The sequence below is a fragment of the Hippocampus comes genome, unplaced genomic scaffold (genome assembly GCF_001891065.2).
Source record: "Hippocampus comes isolate QL1 unplaced genomic scaffold, H_comes_QL1_v1.1 scaffold22, whole genome shotgun sequence".
NCBI lineage: Eukaryota > Metazoa > Chordata > Actinopteri > Syngnathiformes > Syngnathidae > Hippocampus > Hippocampus comes.
Window position 1 is genome coordinate 2417286 of NW_017806175.1, and position 22731 is coordinate 2440016.

The 22731-nt window shown below is 42.9% G+C and overlaps 2 protein-coding genes and 2 long non-coding RNA genes across 6 annotated transcripts in view; 1 reads left to right on the forward strand and 3 right to left on the reverse strand.

Annotated features, from left to right (window-relative positions):
* The window catches only part of LOC109532415 (uncharacterized), a 16288-nt gene extending 5702 nt beyond the window's left edge, over window positions 1-10586 (reverse strand). Inside the window, exons 1-2 of the long non-coding RNA XR_002171379.1 lie at window positions 10505-10586; window positions 10352-10428 (exon numbers count right to left, since the gene is read on the reverse strand). This is a non-coding gene — a long non-coding RNA (uncharacterized LOC109532415). The remainder of the gene's footprint in view (window positions 1-10351; window positions 10429-10504) is intronic.
* Window positions 1-10841, forward strand: part of onecut3a (one cut homeobox 3a) — a 22939-nt gene extending 12098 nt beyond the window's left edge. The window contains exon 2 of the mRNA XM_019897307.1: window positions 10428-10841. Within this exon, the coding sequence (XP_019752866.1) occupies window positions 10428-10720 (293 nt within the window). The 3' untranslated portion in view covers window positions 10721-10841. The remainder of the gene's footprint in view (window positions 1-10427) is intronic.
* LOC109532414 (uncharacterized) lies at window positions 10729-17874 on the reverse strand. Its single transcript, XR_002171378.1, has 2 exons — window positions 13584-17874; window positions 10729-10806 (listed from the first exon to the last, which is right to left on the reverse strand). It is a non-coding gene; the product is annotated as an uncharacterized LOC109532414 (long non-coding RNA).
* A 583-nt stretch (window positions 17875-18457) lies between these two features.
* Window positions 18458-22731, reverse strand: part of atp8b3 (ATPase phospholipid transporting 8B3) — a 32122-nt gene continuing 27848 nt past the window's right edge. For all 3 annotated transcript variants that reach the window (XM_019897109.1, XM_019897111.1, XM_019897110.1), the window contains exons 26-29: window positions 21096-21317; window positions 20871-21009; window positions 19645-19775; window positions 18458-18618 (exon numbers count right to left, since the gene is read on the reverse strand). In XM_019897109.1, coding sequence (XP_019752668.1) covers window positions 18517-18618; window positions 19645-19775; window positions 20871-21009; window positions 21096-21317 — 594 coding nt within the window. In that variant the 3' untranslated portion in view covers window positions 18458-18516. The remainder of the gene's footprint in view (window positions 18619-19644; window positions 19776-20870; window positions 21010-21095; window positions 21318-22731) is intronic.

Genomic DNA, 22731 nt, shown 5'->3' on the forward strand with positions numbered 1-22731 from the left:
AGAGAGAGAGATTCCGTTCGGTTAAAAAAAAAGAAAAAAGAGAACAAGTGAATTTGCTTTGCTGAACTGCCAATATGTCGTATAGACGGGGTATCTCGAGATGCGAGTTTAATTCATTTCATGACCATGCTTTGTATTACAAATGATCTTTTACCATTGAAATGAACGGGAATGCGGCGGCACGGTGGGCAACTGGTGAGCACGTTTGCCTCACTGTGTGCAGGGTTTGATCCTGGCACCGGCCTTCCTGTGTGGTGTTTGCATATTCTCCCCTTGCCTGTGTGGGTTTCCTCCGGGTACTCCGGTTTTCTCCCACATTCCAAAAACATGCATGGCAGGCTCACGGAACACTCAAAATTGTCCCTAGGTGTGATTGTGAGCATGGATGGTTGTTCGTCTAAGTGTGCCCTGCGATTGGCTGGCAACCAGTTCAGGGTGTACCCTGCCGACTGCCCGAAGACAGCTGGGATAGGTTCTAGCACGCCTGCGACCCTCGTGAGGGTAAGCGGATTAGAGAATGGGTGGATGGATAAAAATCATTATTCGTATGTTTTCACCCCCCCCCCCAAAAATAAAAAATAAAAACTAAACTAAAAACGAAAAATAAATATTGGAGAAAAAAAAATCTGCAAATAGGTGATTTTTTTTTTAAAAACAAGAAAATTTGCACTCAGCAGTACTGCGCCATATAAAAACACAGTAGCTCATGCCAAGCAACGCTAAACCTTGTATAAACACAAATGTACCTAATGGTTTGTCCTTTCTTCTTCGTGGGTTAGTGCTACTAACTGAGTCTTGTTTCACTGCGAGGACATCATTGCGCAACGACGGTCACTGCATGTTGTTACGTTTGCTGCCGCCATCTAGCGGTAGAGTTCTGAAGCGTCCTTGTAACTTTGTATTGTGTGAAGTGGTCGTGAGTCAAGGTAATGCACTGTGTTAGATATTCTTCAAGTGTCATTCCCTCAAGTTGTATGAAAAAGAATCATTGGTTTCTACTGGACTTTTTGGTGAACTGAAGAGTAACAATCCCTATGCTGTTTTAAATTAAGTCAGGGTGTCCAAACTTTTTTTTTTGTTTGAGGGCCGTATACAGAAAAATGGAAAGATGAAAGGGCCACTTTCTAATTCTTCAATTTTTTGAGACACGCTAACGTTAGTTAAGCCGACAATAATATCATGGTCATATTGTCTATTTAATTTCATCACCTTTCTGTTAAAGGTGTTAAGGCAAATAGTTGAAGTTTTTCAGGGTGGCCATCTCTCTCACAGAGTAGATCCAGTTCAGTTATTGACAGCAGCCAAATCCGATCACCCCATTCAGAACCAAAAAAAGGACAAATTGTTGTCAAGTGATAATTTGTTCAACAGTTACTTGACGATCATTAATGTGACGTCTTCAGAAATCAGTCATAGAGCACAAAGTGGAATAAACTATTTTTGCCTCTAAAATTGAATTATAGTAATGGCACCAATTTTTCTGACACCCTCCCTTCTCACCACGCCCACTTTAACCTTTTTTAGCTAACCTTATGGCCCATGTCAAATGTCATTTTTTTAGTTGTTTTTTTTGTCATGTCGCTTGCACTAGAAAATGGGTGGCGGGCCACAAATGGCCCCAGGGCCCTCATTGCAGACCCCTCTGGATTAAATATACAGTACAGCCTTGCTGTGATGTATTGTTCTTCGTAGTCATTTTCATGCCACAGTGCTTGAATTTGTCGTCCTATCGGCGCAATGCATCATGGGATATTTTGCTTTACTGGTGACCATTGCCATTCCCTTTTTGAAGGGCTGAATGAGTTTGAAAAAATAATCACTTGAAAGGAATGACTGAGTATACATATTCAAACAGCACGACACTACAAAACGGCATATAGGGTACGAAATGGCAGATGTGGTGATTTCGAACGCAGCCAGTGTAGTTCGGGTAACAATGAAACTCACGGTACATATATATTTCCCGAATGACGTCACTATCCGCATGCGCATTCTGCCTTGTTGACAGATTTGGTAACCTACATTTTGATTCTGCATGGTAAGAGAGATGTTCAGTGGTATTCAAATTAAATTCAATATTCAAGTTAAGTTCGTATTTTAGAACTGTTTGATTTTAAACATTTCGTTTGGTACAATTTTGATTTAACCTCTATGCAATGCGTTTTAATTGAAACGTGACTTAATATTTTTTCCCGTTAGTGTTTTATGTTATGTGTTGTGTTTATTATTTTACTTTATATTAACTGTTTTGTTAAACGCTTTGTTACAGCTGCTGCTGTTGTGAAAGCGCTCTATAAATCAGAACGTATTGTAATCTTGCAGTGTTACTTTCCAACACCCAATGTTATACTGTTTCTACATTTATGACATTTTTTAGATATAAAACTGGTACTCTGCGTCAGAAGTTTGCGCACTACTGTAAATGTTTTCCGAGATTACATGAATGTACACGTGTGCGGTATGACTTGTCAGATTTTGAGTTCCATATGCGATTATTTTCCTCCCATTTCCTGGGCTGTCTTGCCCACCATGAATCTCCACCCACTACTCCTCCGGGCCATAATTAATTGGACCAAGTGAATTTCACACACGAATTATTCACGAATCCATCGATCGATTATTGAACAGCCATGTGCCTTTCTCTTAACCTCGCTCGGTTTGTCGCTGGGAAGAGGAATATTAATGCCATGGTCGCGGTGTGTGTGTGTGTGTGGGGGGGGGGGGGGAAAGTAAACAGGGCTAAATTATAAGCAATAAGATTAATAATACGATTCCCGCAAGACTCCAGAACTCGCTGCTTATTTCCCCATGCATGATATCGTGTTATAAAAGTAAATGTATTCCGCAAAAACATGTCGCCCGAGGGATAAGCCGCCGTTTCTGACAAGTCCCCCCGGGGCCGAGGGAGCAGCGGGGAGCATTGCAACGCCACAAATGCGCGCTCTTGTCCCGGCTGCTTCTCTCTGTACGTCCGCCCCCTCTGCTCGGTGGTGCCCACTGGAGCTCTAAAAGCTGCAATGATCGATTTTTTTCCCCCCACCGGCCCTCCCTTTCTACGCCGAGTTTGGTTCAGTAATCAGGGCCCCCTTCCTCACCGGATCGATCGATATTGATTAGTAAATCCAGCGCCTGTAGCAAAGGCAACGCATCGTGGCGCCCCCCTGTTGCCAAAGAAGGGCCGTGGCGAGAGCGACACCCGGCGGATGAAAGGCCGAGTGGCAAGCCGTGGACGACCAGGCAGGAACGTTGGCACTCGGTGAATATGAAATACAGTACTCTACGGTACAACACACACACACACAGGCACGCACGAATTACAGGTTCGTGTATTGTACCTATAAACATATTTTATAGAAATCCATACGCAAAAATACACGTCATTCTTTTGAAACAATAAAATGCCCAAAATATGCATAGTCGACTGAAGGTCAAGGGATTGACATTTTACAAATAAAATATAGATTTAAATATAGATTTTTTTGAAATTATATATATATATATATATATATATATATAGTGTGAAAAAATGACATTGCCTAAATGTCATTTTAGTCAACAATTAAGTCCAAAAACATTCATATTTTAACCAATGCAGAAGATTTGAGATACATTTTTTTGAAAGAAAAATAACCTGGTTTTACTATATGTCATGCATTAAAAAAATACTAAATGTCATTTTCATGTTGCGAAAACCCATCGAATTGTCTTTTGTGGATGCGTGTGTGTGTGTGTGTGTGTGTATTTCTATATATGTATACACACACACACACACATTTATACACACGTGCATATTCTACTTTTTACATAAGTGTGTGTTTGCATGTATACCTGAATGAGTGGTTGGATCAACTTGAAAGAGGTCCTCGGGTCAACTAAATAGATTGAGAGAGGTTGAGAGGCATGAGAATAAATATAGAAAAGGATAAAATCTACATTGATAATCTTAGCAGTGCATGAATGTTTTTGAGAGCAGGCAGGGTGCAGGCGAAACATAATTCAATTACGAAACACGTTTTTATAACGTCATACAACTAGAAACAAAGATAAATATTTGAAAGCACAAACTCTTAAAAGTTTAAACGTGCATCAATATGCCTTTTTTTTCCCATCCAAATATGTCCCCGAGGAAAATGGAGGTTTGGTTCTGTGCAGGAGTTATCAATAGTCACCTGACTACTTGGCGTCAGCGTGAATGCGTCTTGTCAATATAGATTTCGTGAAGCAGCATGTGGCTCATTAACCAAGGTTATTTGTGAACCGTGAACGATTGTATATGATCACGAAGCGGTTCAGGTGTGAAGTATAAGTGCGACAGCAGCTGCGGTGTTAGTCGAAGAACTTGTGTACCGCATTCAGGTTGCATTCATTTGCTCTGTTTAATCTCTCCTCTTTCTTGCAAGACGAAGGCCTTTTCCTGTATTTACAGCAGTAACAGAGGAAAGATTTACCATGCCACAATTACATGTGATTATCTTTTTTTTCATCTTTTTAAAAAGTAGAACCATAACATTCCGTTCACTCGCTATTAAAGCCCATTTTTTTGGTTGTTTTTTTTTTTCCCCTTGTTCACTGATGCACCATAGGCGTTTGGTTTTTCTTCCAGCATATTGCGCAATCGCTGTCTCGTCATCCCGCTCGCTCTCGTGAGTTTCCCCTGTGATTGATTTCCACCTCCAGTCCAAAGTTGTTGATATAAGACTTAGAAAGGAATTCACCGATCCATCCACCGTAATGAGCTGCCTTGTCGTCATTTACAAAGTTGTTTGAAGTGCTGTCGAAATGCAATAATGATGTTGCGGTGAGAGTATTTCACATTATGAACAATGATTGGGGCGACACAATACGACACGAATGCAGCAGTTTAGAGGTATTTAAAAAAAAAAAACTGTTCATTATTGTGGTGGTCGACAGAGGTGTCAACCTGCATTGGCTTTATATATATATATGAGAGTGGGCGAGAACTAATTGCACAGGATCTATTTTTTTTTTCCAATGGTAAAAGAAGCATAAAACCATATCTGATATTGTTTCTGTAAGATTAGCAAAGCATGTGCCAAAGCTAATCATATTATAAAAAATCATAAAAAACAATTAAGTGACAAAATATTGGAATAAGTCAGCAAATTTAGAGATATGACGAACAATGGAGTCCTGAATTCCTGCCCACCTTGTACAGGTTCTAATACTGTAATTTGGGCACAGCACTTTACTTCCAATAGTTTTGCCGGGTTTGTGAGAATTTGGTCCATTTGACTGAAATCAAGGTTGAATGTTTTGGCCACAAAGAATGTTTGGTGCAAACACAACACTGCTCATGGCCAAAAGAACAGCAAACCTACAATGAAGCAGGGCGGTGGCAGCAAGATACTTTGTGGCACTTTTTCTCCAGCTGGAAGCAGGGTTTTGGACAAGGTGGAGAAAAATTAAGAACGGTTTGAAATAGTGTATACGTGTATGGTTGTGTACAGTACCGTATACATAAATACATAGCTGCGGTGTCGATGTGCAACGTGAATATGATGGATGGGCCTGTGTGCAGGTTAGACGTCTGTCGTAAACAGATTGGACTGCAATGGCTGATCAATGGGCTCTGTTCCACTGTAATTAGACACACAGCGCCACTGCTTGACTCCAGCCACTTCAGCACACGTTCAGAAAATGTGTATATATATATATATATATATATAGTGTATAAAAATGACATTGCCTAAATGTCATTTTAGTCAACAATTAAGTCCAAAAACATTCATATTTTAACCAATGCAGAAGATTTGAGATACATTTTTTTGAAAGAAAAATAACCTGGTTTTACTATATGTCATGCATTAAAAAAATACTAAATGTCATTTTCATGTTGCGAAAACCCATCGAATTGTCTTTTGTGGATGCGTGTGTGTGTGTGTGTGTGTGTATTTCTATATATGTATACACACACACACACACATTTATACACACGTGCATATTCTACTTTTTACATAAGTGTGTGTTTGCATGTATACCTGAATGAGTGGTTGGATCAACTTGAAAGAGGTCCTCGGGTCAACTAAATAGATTGAGAGAGGTTGAGAGGCATGAGAATAAATATAGAAAAGGATAAAATCTACATTGATAATCTTAGCAGTGCATGAATGTTTTTGAGAGCAGGCAGGGTGCAGGCGAAACATAATTCAATTACGAAACACGTTTTTATAACGTCATACAACTAGAAACAAAGATAAATATTTGAAAGCACAAACTCTTAAAAGTTTAAACGTGCATCAATATGCCTTTTTTTTCCCATCCAAATATGTCCCCGAGGAAAATGGAGGTTTGGTTCTGTGCAGGAGTTATCAATAGTCACCTGACTACTTGGCGTCAGCGTGAATGCGTCTTGTCAATATAGATTTCGTGAAGCAGCATGTGGCTCATTAACCAAGGTTATTTGTGAACCGTGAACGATTGTATATGATCACGAAGCGGTTCAGGTGTGAAGTATAAGTGCGACAGCAGCTGCGGTGTTAGTCGAAGAACTTGTGTACCGCATTCAGGTTGCATTCATTTGCTCTGTTTAATCTCTCCTCTTTCTTGCAAGACGAAGGCCTTTTCCTGTATTTACAGCAGTAACAGAGGAAAGATTTACCATGCCACAATTACATGTGATTATCTTTTTTTTCATCTTTTTAAAAAGTAGAACCATAACATTCCGTTCACTCGCTATTAAAGCCCATTTTTTTGGTTGTTTTTTTTTTTCCCCTTGTTCACTGATGCACCATAGGCGTTTGGTTTTTCTTCCAGCATATTGCGCAATCGCTGTCTCGTCATCCCGCTCGCTCTCGTGAGTTTCCCCTGTGATTGATTTCCACCTCCAGTCCAAAGTTGTTGATATAAGACTTAGAAAGGAATTCACCGATCCATCCACCGTAATGAGCTGCCTTGTCGTCATTTACAAAGTTGTTTGAAGTGCTGTCGAAATGCAATAATGATGTTGCGGTGAGAGTATTTCACATTATGAACAATGATTGGGGCGACACAATACGACACGAATGCAGCAGTTTAGAGGTATTTAAAAAAAAAAAACTGTTCATTATTGTGGTGGTCGACAGAGGTGTCAACCTGCATTGGCTTTATATATATATATGAGAGTGGGCGAGAACTAATTGCACAGGATCTATTTTTTTTTTCCAATGGTAAAAGAAGCATAAAACCATATCTGATATTGTTTCTGTAAGATTAGCAAAGCATGTGCCAAAGCTAATCATATTATAAAAAATCATAAAAAACAATTAAGTGACAAAATATTGGAATAAGTCAGCAAATTTAGAGATATGACGAACAATGGAGTCCTGAATTCCTGCCCACCTTGTACAGGTTCTAATACTGTAATTTGGGCACAGCACTTTACTTCCAATAGTTTTGCCGGGTTTGTGAGAATTTGGTCCATTTGACTGAAATCAAGGTTGAATGTTTTGGCCACAAAGAATGTTTGGTGCAAACACAACACTGCTCATGGCCAAAAGAACAGCAAACCTACAATGAAGCAGGGCGGTGGCAGCAAGATACTTTGTGGCACTTTTTCTCCAGCTGGAAGCAGGGTTTTGGACAAGGTGGAGAAAAATTAAGAACGGTTTGAAATAGTGTATACGTGTATGGTTGTGTACAGTACCGTATACATAAATACATAGCTGCGGTGTCGATGTGCAACGTGAATATGATGGATGGGCCTGTGTGCAGGTTAGACGTCTGTCGTAAACAGATTGGACTGCAATGGCTGATCAATGGGCTCTGTTCCACTGTAATTAGACACACAGCGCCACTGCTTGACTCCAGCCACTTCAGCACAATCACACCCCCACCCTTACCCACCATTAAGTCACCAAACACACACACACACACACACACACACACACACACACACACACACACAAAATGCAGCCTGTGCACAAGTTCGAACAAATTCCGTCTTTACATGCACCAGGATGCAGCGCGAGGGTGATCGAAGGCGACGTTCAGACAATGGTGGCGACAGCAGGTGGAGACCACACGTGGATGACATCTTTTTTTCTCATTCTTTGCCCTTCGCCCCCCATTTCGCCTTCCATTTTAAACCGGGACAGCAGGGAAGCCGAGTTTGGACGCGCAGCCCGTTTAGGCGCGCTTCGATCGCTCGGTCGGCGGGGGACCGTTGGCGGCCGCGGAGGTGGTGGCGCCCTAACATTCCCGCTCACCACTCGTACACCTGTGTGCCACTGCCCCCACTCCCCCGCAGCTCCCTCACCCCCTACCCACAATGCATTACTCTATTAAGTATTAATCCCTGCCTTCTCTGCCTTTCTGCCGAATCCCGAGCGTCAAATGAGTGTTTTGAAATGTGCTTCGTGTACGTGGAAGAGGAGCCAGTCTCAAGTGTTCGTGTTTAGGGGGTGGGGTGGAAGGTTGGGTTATAAATACCCTCTCAGAGCCCAGTCGAGTGGGCTCCACTGGGCTCCGTTTGAAGTAGCAGACTGTAGACCTGCTCGGGGTGGGTAGCGGGGGATAGTCTGACCCCAGTCCCAGCAGAGAGACCCCCCTCAACGCCCCCCCATTCCACCGCCGGTGCCTACAGCAAAGTGGGTCAATATCTTGCTTTTCTCCTCCGTTGGCCAGCCCCTCTTTATCCCTCCCTCCCTTCTTTCGTTTCTCCTTACACAAAATCTCGTCTGTCCACGTTGTGCGCAATCTTTTCTTCGCCCTCATTTTGAATCCCACAATGCTTACTTTTGTGCAACGCTCACTCGGGTTCCCCGCCGTGACTCAAACTGCATTAATATTGAATCAAACAGTAGCAGCAGGAGTGTCCCCCCCCCCCGCTCCCTCTGCCCGCACCCACCTTACACTCACCCACTCTCTTTAAACCCCCCCGCAGCAGCCTGACTCCTTGTCTGCACTCGGCAGGATGGAAGGAATATTCCCACTGGGCAGGGCACATAGATTTGCTTTAAATCAACTTTTATAGGTGATAAGAGTGGAGCTGGAGAAGCTCTTCTCGCCAGCGTATGGACTACTTTACGAGCTGTGTTACTTTCAAACCAGTTGCCACCAAGCAGCACAAGTTCGGGATGTGATTTTATTCCGCTGCGCAGCACAATTTTGTTCGGTAGACATTGTGGGGCCTTTTCACAGCCACTTTATTTTGAGTTTTCTCCAAACAAGACACGGTCAAAATTACGCCTCCACTAATAAGTGGTTAATATTTGAACAAGTTTATGGCTTATTGTCAATTTGGCAGAATATTTGACCACTCCTATTGGCACAATGATGAGAATTGATTCAAAGGGGTTTGTTTTCTGCCATGGGCGGAGCTTTTAAGTATAGTCCACAAATGTTCAATGGGGTTGAGGTCAGGGGTGATTTCAGAAGCTGCTTTATCCATTCAAAATGCATTTTGACGTGTGTTTTGGATGGCTGTCCCATTGGAGCACTAAGTTGTGTTCAAGTTTCAGCTTTTGGTGTCAGCCATTAGGAGTTGAGCAACTTCCAGGCAAAATATTTTTTTTCCCCCGGAAATAAGCCCAAAACACAAATTAATTTGTCGGGAGAAAATATTGGAAAAAAAATATTTTTAAAAACTCAGACTTTTTCCTTGTAAAAAATACGGCATAAAAAGGGCAAAACAGAAAAGGTGAATTTTCACAAAGCTTGACTTTGTGTAATAAGCATGCAAATTGCCAATAATACAACCTAACAAGAGAACGTCGGCCATTGTTGTCCTATCTCCGCCCATTTCACACTGCCTGGTGTTGCTCACAACACAGGCAGCATTCTTAAGTCCGAAGACAGCAAATTCCCCAACACTCGAAAATATGAAGGCTCTGCACAGGACCTAAATGCGTTGTTTTTTTTTTTTTTACTTGTATGCGGCAGGGAACTGCTTTTGGGGATTATTTAGCACCCATTCGTGTTGTTAGTATTCAGAAAGAACCATTAGCTAACAGCAAATGAGAACAAATGGGTCTTGGATATTAATCGTAATATAGTCCCAAAACTGGTGTTCAGTCACCCCCGGGGGCGGGCGAAATAATTCCCAATGAGTTGTCGTAGATTTTTGATATGAATGAAATGGTTCACGTAAATATGTAAACTGGTGCCAGACCCAAACTGAGAAAATATTCGGTTGGAATGCAGTTTGCGAATAAAACATTCCTATGGCTTTACACGCGCGAGTTACAAAATGTTTAATTTGTGCATAATGAAGGAATCATTGGAAAAATGTCTCCCCCCGTAGTTATTTTTGAGCAACTTTGGACAGCTCGCCAATGAGAAAAGGGCTTCCGTTTCATCACACAACACGTCGACTTGACCCGAGCTTTAGAGTAAGCCACTTTTGTATACTTACCTTGCCTTGTGTTCTTTTCCCCTCTCTGCCTCCCACTTTCATCCCCATCCCTCCCACTGCTGCCATCCACGCCAAGCCTGCAAGCGCAAAGAACAGGAGCAACACAAAGACCGCAACACAGCGCCCAAGAAGCAGCGCTTGGTCTTCACCGACCTGCAGCGGCGCACGCTCATCGCCATCTTCAAGGAGAACAAGCGGCCATCCAAAGAAATGCAGATCACCATCTCCCAGCAGCTCGGCCTGGAGCTCAGCACCGTCAGCAATTTCTTCATGAACGCACGCCGCCGCTGCGTGGACCGTTGGCACGACGACCACGGCACCGGCCCCGGGCAGCCGGGCACTTCCGCCACCACCTTCTCCAAGGCCTGAAAGGAAGGGGGAGGGGGCAATCCAGGCCTGGGCGAGCAGGCGTAGCAAACTGGCATTGAGAGCCCCATCCGGGCCTGGACCGTCCTCTGCCCACCCCTGGCCCAACACAAAAAAAAAAGAAAAAAAATCCTTCGTGCCATGCAATCATTTTTTTGACGGTCAAAAATGTCAAGCTCTAAATGGGAGGGGGGGTGAGGTCAGGTCCACTTACTTACACAAGGACAATCATTGATTCTGAGTCTGTTTTTTTTTTTTTTTTTTTAAAGAAAATCATCATTAAGGCATCTAAGTAAAGAGACACCAAAGATTTTTTCTGTATTTGTTGTTGGACAGTACTGGGCACAACCGACGTAGCCACCGATCCTGATTTTTTTTTCCTTCCCCTCCCCCGATTCACTACACGTCACCCCTCTACGGAAGAACGGCAATAAATCTGACACAACAGCACATAGCCTTACTATCCGAGCCCTACGCCACACAGACGAGGACGTCATCCTCCAAAACAACGTAAAGGCCTTCCAATTCTCTCGCCTCGGCAGTCGGCAGTACCTCCCCCCACTTCTCATCACGCGGCTAAAAGGTATTCCCCGATGGCCGGCCATCTCACAAAGCAGCTCCGCCTGATCACACGGCCAACTAATGAATTGAAAAAAAAAAAAAAAATGAATCGATGCAGACAGAGCGAGCGGGGGCCTCGACCTCTCCCTCAAGGTGAAAATTAAGATGCTCGGCGGCAGGTCTTCCAGGCCCAGGTCTATATATTTTTTTTTTGCACAGATGTTGGAGGGCCTGCCGTTGTAAAGCCTGAGCCCAGAGTTCTTTGACCACAACCGCAGGAGAGGCCCGGCGACACATCTGAGACAAGCTCTTTGTTCCGGCGGGAGTTTTTTGTCTTTTTTTTCCCCCTCCTATGGTCGATACTCCAGAAGCGACGGCTAAGTGACAAAAACACGCTCGGGCATCCGTCCGGTTTCTATAAGGAGAGTAAAAGGAGCACCCAGTGGAGATGGCGACACAAAAGGCACCCCCATATAACAGCAGCACACCTCGCCTGCACAGATCGAGCAGAGCCACAGTGCGCCCTGCCGGCCAAAGCTTAGAGGATAGAGGCTCAACAAATTGATCAATAAGCAGCCATTACCCTATTGTTGCTCTTCAGCCAAAGCCGGAAAAGAAGGTGGTGGGGGGCGGGGGGATGATTCAAAACCCAACCGGAAAATTGCAGGGATCAAGAACAGACACACAGACCAAAAAGTTTGAAAGCTTTACAAATAAACCAAGGGGAGGAAAAGGTACAACACACAAAAGGAGGTGCAGCGGTGGTTTAGTTTTTATTTTGGGAGGCGTTGTTTTTTTTTCATTCAAAGAAGTATTTGGGCCACGCTGAAAGGAAAAAAAAAATAATGACACCACAAACAAAAATCAAAATCGAAGAAAGTCGGCCATGTCTAGCAAGCAGGCAATTCCAATGAGCTACGTGCCATCAGATTGCTCTTCTGAAATCATTTACATGCCCTCAGAAAATAACTAACTTCAAACCTTGGATTATGACACATGAATCAGTTTTCTGGCTCGACAATGTCACCTGTCCACTGTAGTAACCGCTGTCCCCAAAAGGGTTAATTCTAAAAAAAACACTTTTTCTCATTTTATTTTATAAAAATAATTGAAAAAACAATCACATACCTTTTTGTAAGATTACAACTATTCTCATCAGATTATTTTTTTCATTTTAGTGTGGCCCTGACCTTCTGTTACTTCCATGCCGTATCTCTTAACCACACACATAAATACACACAAAAGGAGTTAGCTGTAGCCAACACGCAAGCTGTCAAAAATGCGACAATAATTTTTGGTGCCAATGCTTTACTGCCTTAATTCCAATCAGACAACACGGTAGTTGGCTCACACACAGGTGACAAGAATGCGTGTGCGTCACAGCAATCAACAATCAGCTTGAATTATTTTGATTTTTCTTCGAATTAGGATTGAAAGACAAACCTCAAAAGACGATACAGATGAGCCGTGTGGATGTCTGTGTTGCAAATAGTCCATAAAGTCGCTCATTGTTTGTTTTTTCTACCTCCCCTTCACCCTTTTCTCTCTACAACGATGCGGGTATTCAATTCGTACCATAGACACAAAGTTTCTATTTCTTGTTACTATTGTGCTCTGTTGTGCATAAAGTAAGGCACCTTGTTGAGAAATCAAAAACAAAAAAAACAAAAAAAAAAAAGTAGGACTTTCTAAAAGAGTGACGTGGCTATGGAAGGACATTTGTTTTGTTTTATTTTGGCATTCAGATGGACTCTGAAGAGACATTTACCACAAGGAAAAGGAAACTGGGAACTGATGGAGAAGAAATGACTTTTTTTGGACATCTTTATGTCGGAACTGTGGTACTTTTTTTTTGGAGCCCTTCAATAGAAAGGGACCAAGAAAAATTACCTTTGAGGGGTTGTGGTGGTGCGGGGGTGTTTGTTCTAAAGCTCGGGACTTTTCAGCGTATGGTCTTAAGATGCAACTGTAGCATTTCCAACAATGTAGTCAAGAGTAGTGCAAGAGCTTGGATACAGGAGTTGAACACGCAAAACTTCACCTTGCTGTAAGCAGTGAATTAAGGCCGCAAAAAAAAGGACGAGCTACAAGAGTGGTACCAAAAAAAAGGGGGAGGAGGGAATTGAATAAATGACGAATCAGCTCTTGGGCTGACAAAAATGTTTGTAGTGAGAAAACCAATGATGGCTACCTCACTGAGCTGAGTGGTTTGTGAAACCGCCACTAATACCAAAGATACTGCAGCCTACCGCTCCCAAACTGCCTGGGGGGGCACCCAAACACACACACGCACGCACACACACACACACACAACGATACGTGTTGGTCGTAACAGCGCAGTCAGACTGCAGCTGGCCACGTTCGGAGGAGGTGGCCATCTTGCAGGACAGAGTTGAGTGCCTTTTCCCTTCAACCACGGGTGGGACTGCACTGGACACATAAACAAACCCCATACAACGCTCTCGCGCGCACACACACACACACACACACACGTAGGTGGATAGCAAGCCCTCCCCGACAACCCCCCCACTCCTCACCCCCAAAACAATGCGCCCATAATTGGATGGACAGTAAAGGGGGAGGGGACGCGGGAGACGGACACAGGCTTACGTCAGCATTTTCTCCCGTATTGACTTTCCATCTTGATACACTCGAATACAAGCACTTTATCATGTAGAAAGTCTATAAAACAATCTCTCTACGCTATTTATTTCAATCGAAATGATATGTTAGCTCCTTCGTCTGTCACATTCTTTTTGTGTTCTTAAGCTCCCGCTCTGCCCCTCCCGCCCGGTGTGGTTCGCTGACTTTTTTTTTTTGAGGAGAGAGGGTCTTTTATTTTTTTGTTTGTTTGTTTGTTTTTTTTTTTTGCCTCTCTCGCATCAGAGATATTTTTGTGTAACAGAGACAGAGGGAGGCAAAAAAGAAAGGCAAGAGGTGCCGGGCGCCCAGAGGGCTTTTGTACTTGGTGTTATCTTAGCTCATCATCTCACTCCACTTGTGCAAGCACAGAGGCTGCACTGTTAAAAGTGTGGAAGACTCACAAAAACAGCCAAACAGCCTCCCTCCCCCCCCTTTGACCTTGTCCATCCATACACCACCCCCCGACCCCCCCTCGGCAAGCGCTAAGAGCCGGTAGGCATGTGTTTGACAATTAATTCTGAAATACCTCAAAAACCTTTCATGTAAACTTTATGTAATTTAAAAACTGAAAATAATACTGCTAATGATAAACGATGATTATGAAACTATGACACTATGATAGTTAGTTTTGGAACTTGTGACTTGAAGCTTTATACTGTTAAAAAACAACAACAACAACAACAAAAGAATTTCTTTTGCTCATTTTTTTTCCTCCTCGTACGTTTGCTGATTTTTGCTACGGCATGTACTTGTTTTTCATAAAAAAGGAAAAGACACGGTGAATGTGTGGAATCTGTGGAGGGCCACAAAAGAGACAGAAGAGAAGAAAGATGTTTCGTTCCGAGCCATGTTACAAAACATTGGAATAAAAAGAAACAAGATTAGGCATTGAGAGAGCCAATTTTCACACAATTTGAGACCACTTGCGTCCCGTGTCGTCCTGCAATTATCTTTCTTCACTTCCTGCTGTCCTACTTCAAAGATAGCACAAAAAAGTAAGATTTTTTTGGGGGGGGGTGGGTAGACTATTTTTTTGGTTGCAACAATTTAGGGAAACAGTACATTGTTGTTGGGGAACCCATTTCTCTTTTAAATGTTTTTGGCGCCTGTGAAAAATTTACCAAACCTCTGCCAAGGCCAAACAGCAAATTTTGCTGAAAAATGTAAATTTTAAATGCCTTCGAACAGGTGGTATTTCCCTATGTTTTTTCCGTGTCACAATTTTGCTTCGACGCAATCTGTGGCTTTCTGTTTCGCATGCTATGCGCCTTCTTTATTTTATATGATGCCAATTGGAACTCAAACAATTGCGCAGTCCAGTGATGAGCAAGTACTGACAACTGAAGTGAAGCTAGGTTGAGTAAGACGACGCCAAAGTGGTCTGCCATACGCGTGAAAATGTTCTTTTGCAAACCAAATCGATTAACAAACCAAAGGAGAATATCTCACTCTTGTTGGCTTTCTTCTGTCCCTTAAGTTGTCTTTTCTCTCGGGTGGGGTTGGAATTACTTTTGTGGGTGTGTTCAAGTACTCCTGATGTTCTTAGAGAATAACGAAGACCAACACCTTTAGTTGAAAAGGTGGTCCTTTTTTTTTGTTGTTGTTGTTCCTTTTGTGCATGGATATTGTATAACTGTATAGAAACCAACAGGAACGACCTGTGATTTTGTGTGGGAGGAGGAGAAAAGGAAAGACCTGGGAGAGGGTGGGAATATTTTGGTTCGCTTTAAAAAAACAAAAAACAAAAACAAATAAACAACAGAAAACAGACAAAGATTTGGGTTTTCAGCATTGGAGGGGGTCGTCATTTTTAGACTTTCCGTCACTGGTTGTGTGCATGTGTTGTTGCAACCCTCCCCCCTCATGTTTCTTTGATGTATATAACTCCAGACAGTAGGGGGCAGTGTGCGCTTGGGGAGGTCAAACTCCTCGCCTCCCAATCAATTGCATTCATTCCTCAGCTTTTGGCGGTCGTCTGGCTCGTGTCCTGCCGATTTGTGCGTCCTGCTTTTCCAAAGACAAGGCTGTTCACTTGGAGTTAATCAGAGGGACGCACACAGGCTCGAGCCGACCCCTGAATTCGCTTCATCTGTCCGCGTGCTTCTCTTCGATCTGTGTTCGGAGTGCGTGTGTTTGTATCTTTGTGAACGACCAAGTGTTTCTCATGTTCTTTTAAAGTATGGGTTGCAATATCTGTCATGCCAAAACCATTTCTTGACCAAAAACAAGCGACGGCGGACGATCAATCCCGTGAGGGCGATGACCTCGGCATTTACTGTCAAACAGCCTCACGTGCATGTCGTTTCGCTTCCACGGGATTGGTCGCTCGGTCGACGGGATGCGGGGGTCGGGGGGGGGCCCGCCGACGTCGATGCTCCCCCTCCCCAGTCACACTGTGCTCTCCCTCTTTTGTTACCTGTTAATTAATCAATCAGAACCAAGTGTCTTTGTGATGGTAGAAGACAATCAGTTTCAAAACAAAAAAGGTAGTGAGAGAGAGAGAGAGAGAGGGGCAGGCCAGTGAGGACGGACAAAAGGGGGAGGGCAAGGACTGAATAAAATCACGGGGGGAAAAAAAGAGGCTGTCTGAGTCATGACGGGCTGCTGTGTCCGACTGTCAAACACCTGGCGATACGTTCCCTCCGCATGCCAACAAAATCCGAGAAATAAGTGTAAAAAAAAAAAAAAAAAAAAAATTTGCACCCCCTCCCACACTCACAGCGTAGTGCACCGCAGGAGTGTTGTGGTGCAGTGACCATGCATCCGATCACCCGCCACTTGCGTCCTGCTGATAGGGGGGAAAAAAATGAATCATAAAAAGGCTCCGGTTGGTGGCTTTTGCACACAGAACTATGCAATCACCTGACCCTACCCAATCTTAATCGTTGCTGCTGGGTCAGAGTGTAGAACCCCACTCCTACCCCTCAAATATCATTTCCCCCTAAACACCTCCCCACATCTTTTACCATCCAACCACAGCGGGCAGCAGAGCGCCCCCTTGCCACTAAAGTAGCGAGTGGCCGGGCGGGGGCGGCTTTGTACTGATGTCACACAAAAACTGCCACCGACACAAAATGGAGTCTGCCATTTTCCATTTGTTGTTAGCGATGTCCCATCGTCTTTGCAAGCACCCCCCCCAACCCCGCCACACACACACCCCCACCCATAGTGCCAAGGAAGGGCCACACACAATCAGCGCAAAGACGCTTGCATCGCATTTCTACGTTTACAAAGTGGTGTGGAGATGGTGGCTTGTATTGCACTGACAAACACACACACACACACACACACACACACACACACACACACACACACACACACAGAGGGAGAGGGCAATGTCGGCCTTTTGAAACCAAAGATGAAAACAGAGGGTATGACAATCGGCGAGCAAACCGAGAAGACAATGTTCAGCTCTCCTTGCTGCTCTATGGGTTATGTGATATATCAGTTGACCATTCCACCTCGTACACACACGCGCATGCTTTCATCGACGCACCAAATAGACGAGGGAAATGCCCACGCGCAAAACGTCTACTCAGAGAGCCTCTTTTGCCCCTCCTCCCACTGCAGAAGCCAGAGAGCCTGTGGAGGACTTTTTTTGGGGGGGTGTGGTATTTTTTTGTTTGTTTTTTTTAAAGTTTTGCTCTTGTGGAGACTTTGAAAACGGAAAGGGAAAAAAAACTGCTTCAAAAAAAAACATCTTAAAAAGGATAATATGGGTACATTTGCGTGTTTTCAAATAAATTAAAATAAAACGATTGTAAAACAAAGGTCTTGTCATTGGTTTGTTGTGCTTGTTTGGGAATTCTAACTTCTATTTGCCGCACGCACCCGCACCCACAGCCACACCCGCACATTTGTATGACTGCATTATAGTGCCCCCGATGGCCAGAAAGGCATGCACTCCAGAAGGGAACACAAAGGTTGGAACCGATTGCTGTTCTGGTATTTCCATTCATTTCCTTCATCCATCCATCCATCCATCCATTTTCCAATCCGCTTACGGACATAAGGCTCATGGGGGGTGCTAGAGCCTATCTCAGCCGTCTTTGGGCAGTAGGCGGGGGACACCCTGAACTGGTTGCCAGCTAATCGCAGGACAAACACAGACCAACAACCATCCGCTCTCACACTCACACCTCGGGACAATTTAGAGTGTTCAATCAGCCTGCCATGCATGTTCTTGGAATGTGGGAGGAAACCGGAGTACCCGCAGAAAACCCACGCAGGCACATTAGGTAAAAATGATTTGAGATCTGGTATGTAAAAATGTTTTCAGTGAACGAGCGTGGTCACGAAATGAATTCAATGCATACATTAAGTCAATTGCATTTATACTTTCACTCCATTGAGATCCAATTCCCAGGACGAAAAATTTCACAGGACACAAATGCTACAGTTTATTTGAAAACCCTTGTCTTAAATATGAGTGCGGTCTCAAATGAAAATGAATTCAAACTGCTCGACAGTGTTCCCGTATTTGTCCTCTCAAAGGTCACTGGGAATTTCTTTTTTTTTTTTCATAACGTGGACAAGTTCCACCACTGTATTGTTCGTTCATGGCCATCCCTACACGGAAAATCCACGACTGTGCTTCAAACAGGTCCTTGATTGATGGTAAATGAAGAATGGCAAAGAGAAGTCTTCCTTTTGCACTGTGACCTCAGTTCCACTGGCTGGTGGGACATGCTGTGAACCTGCATCACATCCAGGTAAAATCTCATCAGCGGCCCCTCGAACCGTGTGGCTTAAGAAACCGTTATTGCAAAATGAGTCCCAAGTCGCACAGGTAGATTCCGAGACACGTGGCGAGAATGGTCCAGTAGGTCAAACGTCTACCTCATTCATCGATTCAAGCTTCATTTTCATCATATAACCGCTGTTCAAAAATCCCATTTTGTAAAAGGTATGCAACAAAAAAAAATCAGCTGTTATCGCCAAAAAAAAAAAAAATCAAAACAGTCGCTCATTACCTTGCCGTTGTTGTCGATGTCCATGCGGGGAATCCCCAATATAAAGGTATCGGGATAAAAATGACTATTCCGTTTTGCTCATTTTGTATTCATTCTATACATCATTATAAATTCATATTAGGATGGGAATCCGCAAACATTGCAGAAATAATCCCCATTAACTGGAGCATCGCAACTATTTCTACGCTGGAGCTGACGGCTCCAAAACGTGACCTCTGATTGATCCATTGCGGCTTGTGCGAGCAGCGTAATTGGCACGCAGGCCAAAGGGGGCATGTCATATATACTGATTCGTATTTGCAGCGGTAATTTAACGAGTCATCATGGCAATGAAAATTTCACGTGCAATCAGTAGCCCGCATTTGTGAGAGTATTTTGTAGTACGGCATGACATAGAAAATTTGCATTCTAAGAGGTTATTCGAGCTATGTAACGAATAGCGTAAGCACAATGGTTGATGTCATTTCTCTTTTTGATCATGCCAAAATTTTATTTCTTAAATATGGGCCACGGTGACTCATTTTGCCCCGCCAGGTCACAAATGAAGCTCATTGAAAAACAGCTTCTGGGTAAGGTGCCCCCAAGGGATATGGTTCAACATACAATGATGGGGACCCATAAATCCTTGGAGTTCTTAGCCGTATTCTTTATTACAATGCCAGAAGTACCACGGGCAACTCTACATCAAAGCACCGCAAAGTTATTTGACATTAGAGTTACTCGCAGAAAGTAGCACGCAACGAGTCTCACCTTATGTTTATCGTGGACGGTTCGGATGACATCGAGGGCTTGGAATGTCATTGAGGGCAAGACTGCTGTCCAGGCAGTGAGCAGAGCTGCCAGCCACACGACTGGATCTGTGAAGGCCTCGTCAGATGCACCTGAAAAAAAGCCCATAAACGGTCAAAAAGCACGGTTCAGTCCATTCATTTAAGACGGCAAAATCGATACGGGGCTTTTAATGTGAGACATATCGCTAGTTTGGCATGCCGCTTCCTTACACTACAACAAGATTTACAACACCAAAAGAACAAATTTCTACCTTTGACCATGATGTGACACAGGATTCTAGTTAAGGTAAGCCATTTTAAAGTAAAAAGAAAAACCTTTTCACAGTTAGTGGTTTCGTTCAACCAGGGTGTGTTCGGAAATTCACTGACACCTTAACACCGCAATGAGAGAGTGTTCAGAGTGGCAAAGCACATTCGCCTCCCATTCATTTCCTTTGTTACAAATCAGTCAGCAGCTCGTCCTTGAACCGTCTCCGTCGATACTGCCAAACACACTGGGCTCCGGCACTCCGTTTTTGGGGCACTCTCAATAATTGAACAGCACATTTTATCAATGCTCTGAGTTTCCAAAGAGTCGCAGTGTAGCAGTGTGTGCTCAGAGCGTATTTCCAAACACACTGACGATCAGGAAATGGGGATTTTGGATGATGAGTGTGACCTTCACTGTTCTTAGTCTTTTGCAATAAAAATTAGATTTACAGTCTTGAACCACTTGGATATGTTTTTTTTTCTTAATGATGCATCGTTTGTCGAGTTGGGCTTATACTTCGGGAGCAACTTTTAGTCAGAAAAATACAGTACATAGCAAGGTGACTGTAGTTAACTCTCCAAAATAATTTAACTAGAACTAAAAAAAACATTTTTGTGAAGAAAATAAAATAAAAAAGATTCTTAAAACAAATCAACAAAGATAACAAACTTACATGTTACATTTACAAAATTAACTACAATTATAGCGAAAATGTAGGGATTTAAAAAAACTGGGGGCTCTGCTGATTGGTTGTTGGATGGTTGTTCACCTGCTTAATATTCATATTTTTAAATACCCTTAAGGTGGGCAGGAACTCCAAACAGCCAAAAACTATTATTTGTATTCAAGAAATTCAACTGACTTTTCCATAACATGTTTCCATAAATTTTAAATTGATAAAAACCAGGACGATGCAAAGTCAAGTAGAACCATACCGTAAAATAAATAATCAGCCGGTGCACTCTGGAACAGGAACTTGCTATGTGTAATCCTGGAGCAGATGAAGTAGAGCAGCAAAGAAACGCACATGGCTCCGATATTGAACTTTGTCCAGTGTCTAGTCAACAGCACGATCTGATGGAAGAGAACCAATGTCATTTTGAGATTAGGTCAAGCAAAATTACAATACTGGTGTTCCATTCTTTGTGTGCAACTCTGACCTCTATGTTGGCAGTAAATACGGCTGCCATGGACACAGTGACCGCCATGGTCTGGTAGTCGACGGCAGTGTTGTAGTAGACTCCACACGGAATGAAGAAGAGAACAAGTGAAGCATAGAGGGCGTATAGGAGTGATGTAAACACCAGGGGCCCGGAAAGCTCCTGCCTCTGTCCACACTTGTACAGCTCAGGCCACCTGAGGCTGCTCTCTGCGCTCACATCCTACAATGCGACAAGAATGTCACTCTGCACTTTGTGGCCGCTGTGGCTCGACTCACACAAAGCTAAGGACAGCAACACTGGGCAATGGCTGAATCTTTATTGAGACATTGATACCCCAAAAACAAAAACCACAGTTCCATAGTTCATATAAATGACATTGTTGAACAACATTGAAGCAATAATGGGAAAAAAATGGTGATGGTTGGTATGTTGTCCTTTTTCTGACACGTAGCTTCATACTTGCTTGCTAGCTTGCTTTCTTTACTGGACCCAGCTTGATTCTCATCTGTAATTTACAAAGTCATTTAGTATAACAACGTTCATATGATAAAATACTTGGCTGCAGTGTAAAGTTACAAGCTCAAAACTGTAAAATTCAGTTTTAGTAAAACAAAACAACTATAAGTACAATACAAACAACACAAAAGCTACCTAATGTTTTGGGCTGGTGTTAAAGCTTAAGTAAAAGTTAAATCACAGCAAAGCTAAAAGGTAATAGCTAACTAATAGCTTATTCTGTAGCTAACTGCAACTGTTAAAGTTAGCCAGTAGCAAAAATGCACCTGGAGCTTTTGGTTAATACGGATTCTAGCTAAAAGTTAGCTGAGTGATTGTTGAAAGATGGGGACCAGCTGAGACTGGACCAATAAAACAGGTTCAGTCCACTGTTAGCAAGCAGGAATAGAGAAAAAAAATTACTTACCATATTTGTTGCTGTGTAACATAGTTAATTGAAATGGAAGGAGCTGGAAAGTTTCATCCAAAATGGAAATGGTGAACCAGGAGTTGATGTCAAAATACACCGTCCACTATTTAGCTGCAAAATAATCTTCCCAAACTTTGTTGACTTAACTTTTTTGACCCATAAATGAGTTACCAAAACATCCAACACAAGACATAGCAATAACCAGCAAAATCTTTGCACGTTCAACAAGGTCGCCGAAGAGAGATGACAATGTATTCGTTTTTTTACCTTAGAGTGGAGTGGCTTGCATTCAACGTCAGGTTCATGGGGATTACAGGCAAATGGCAGAAAAAACGGAAGTCAGGGTCTCATATAGAGGAAGAGCTAATTGGATCATACCAAGTGCCTGCATTGTCAAGGGGGGATTGGAATTTCCTTGTTGCATTCTTTTCATAGGTTCGGTGTTTACATATTTTGTTTTTTTTTTTAGTGAGTAAAAGTATTTTTCCTGCTGTTAATAAAATGTTTTAAAACAGATTTTGTTGTAATTTTTGTTGTTTTGGTGTTAGGGCTCTCCAATTACAACTCTAAAATTATATGAGCTCTTCGCAACCAACTCCAGCTTCATTCATGTTAAAATAATAATAAGAAAAGAAATTAAATACGTGAAATTATCCTTTGTGCAAAGGCACCAGATATAAAGATTATTTATACATATGTATGTATATC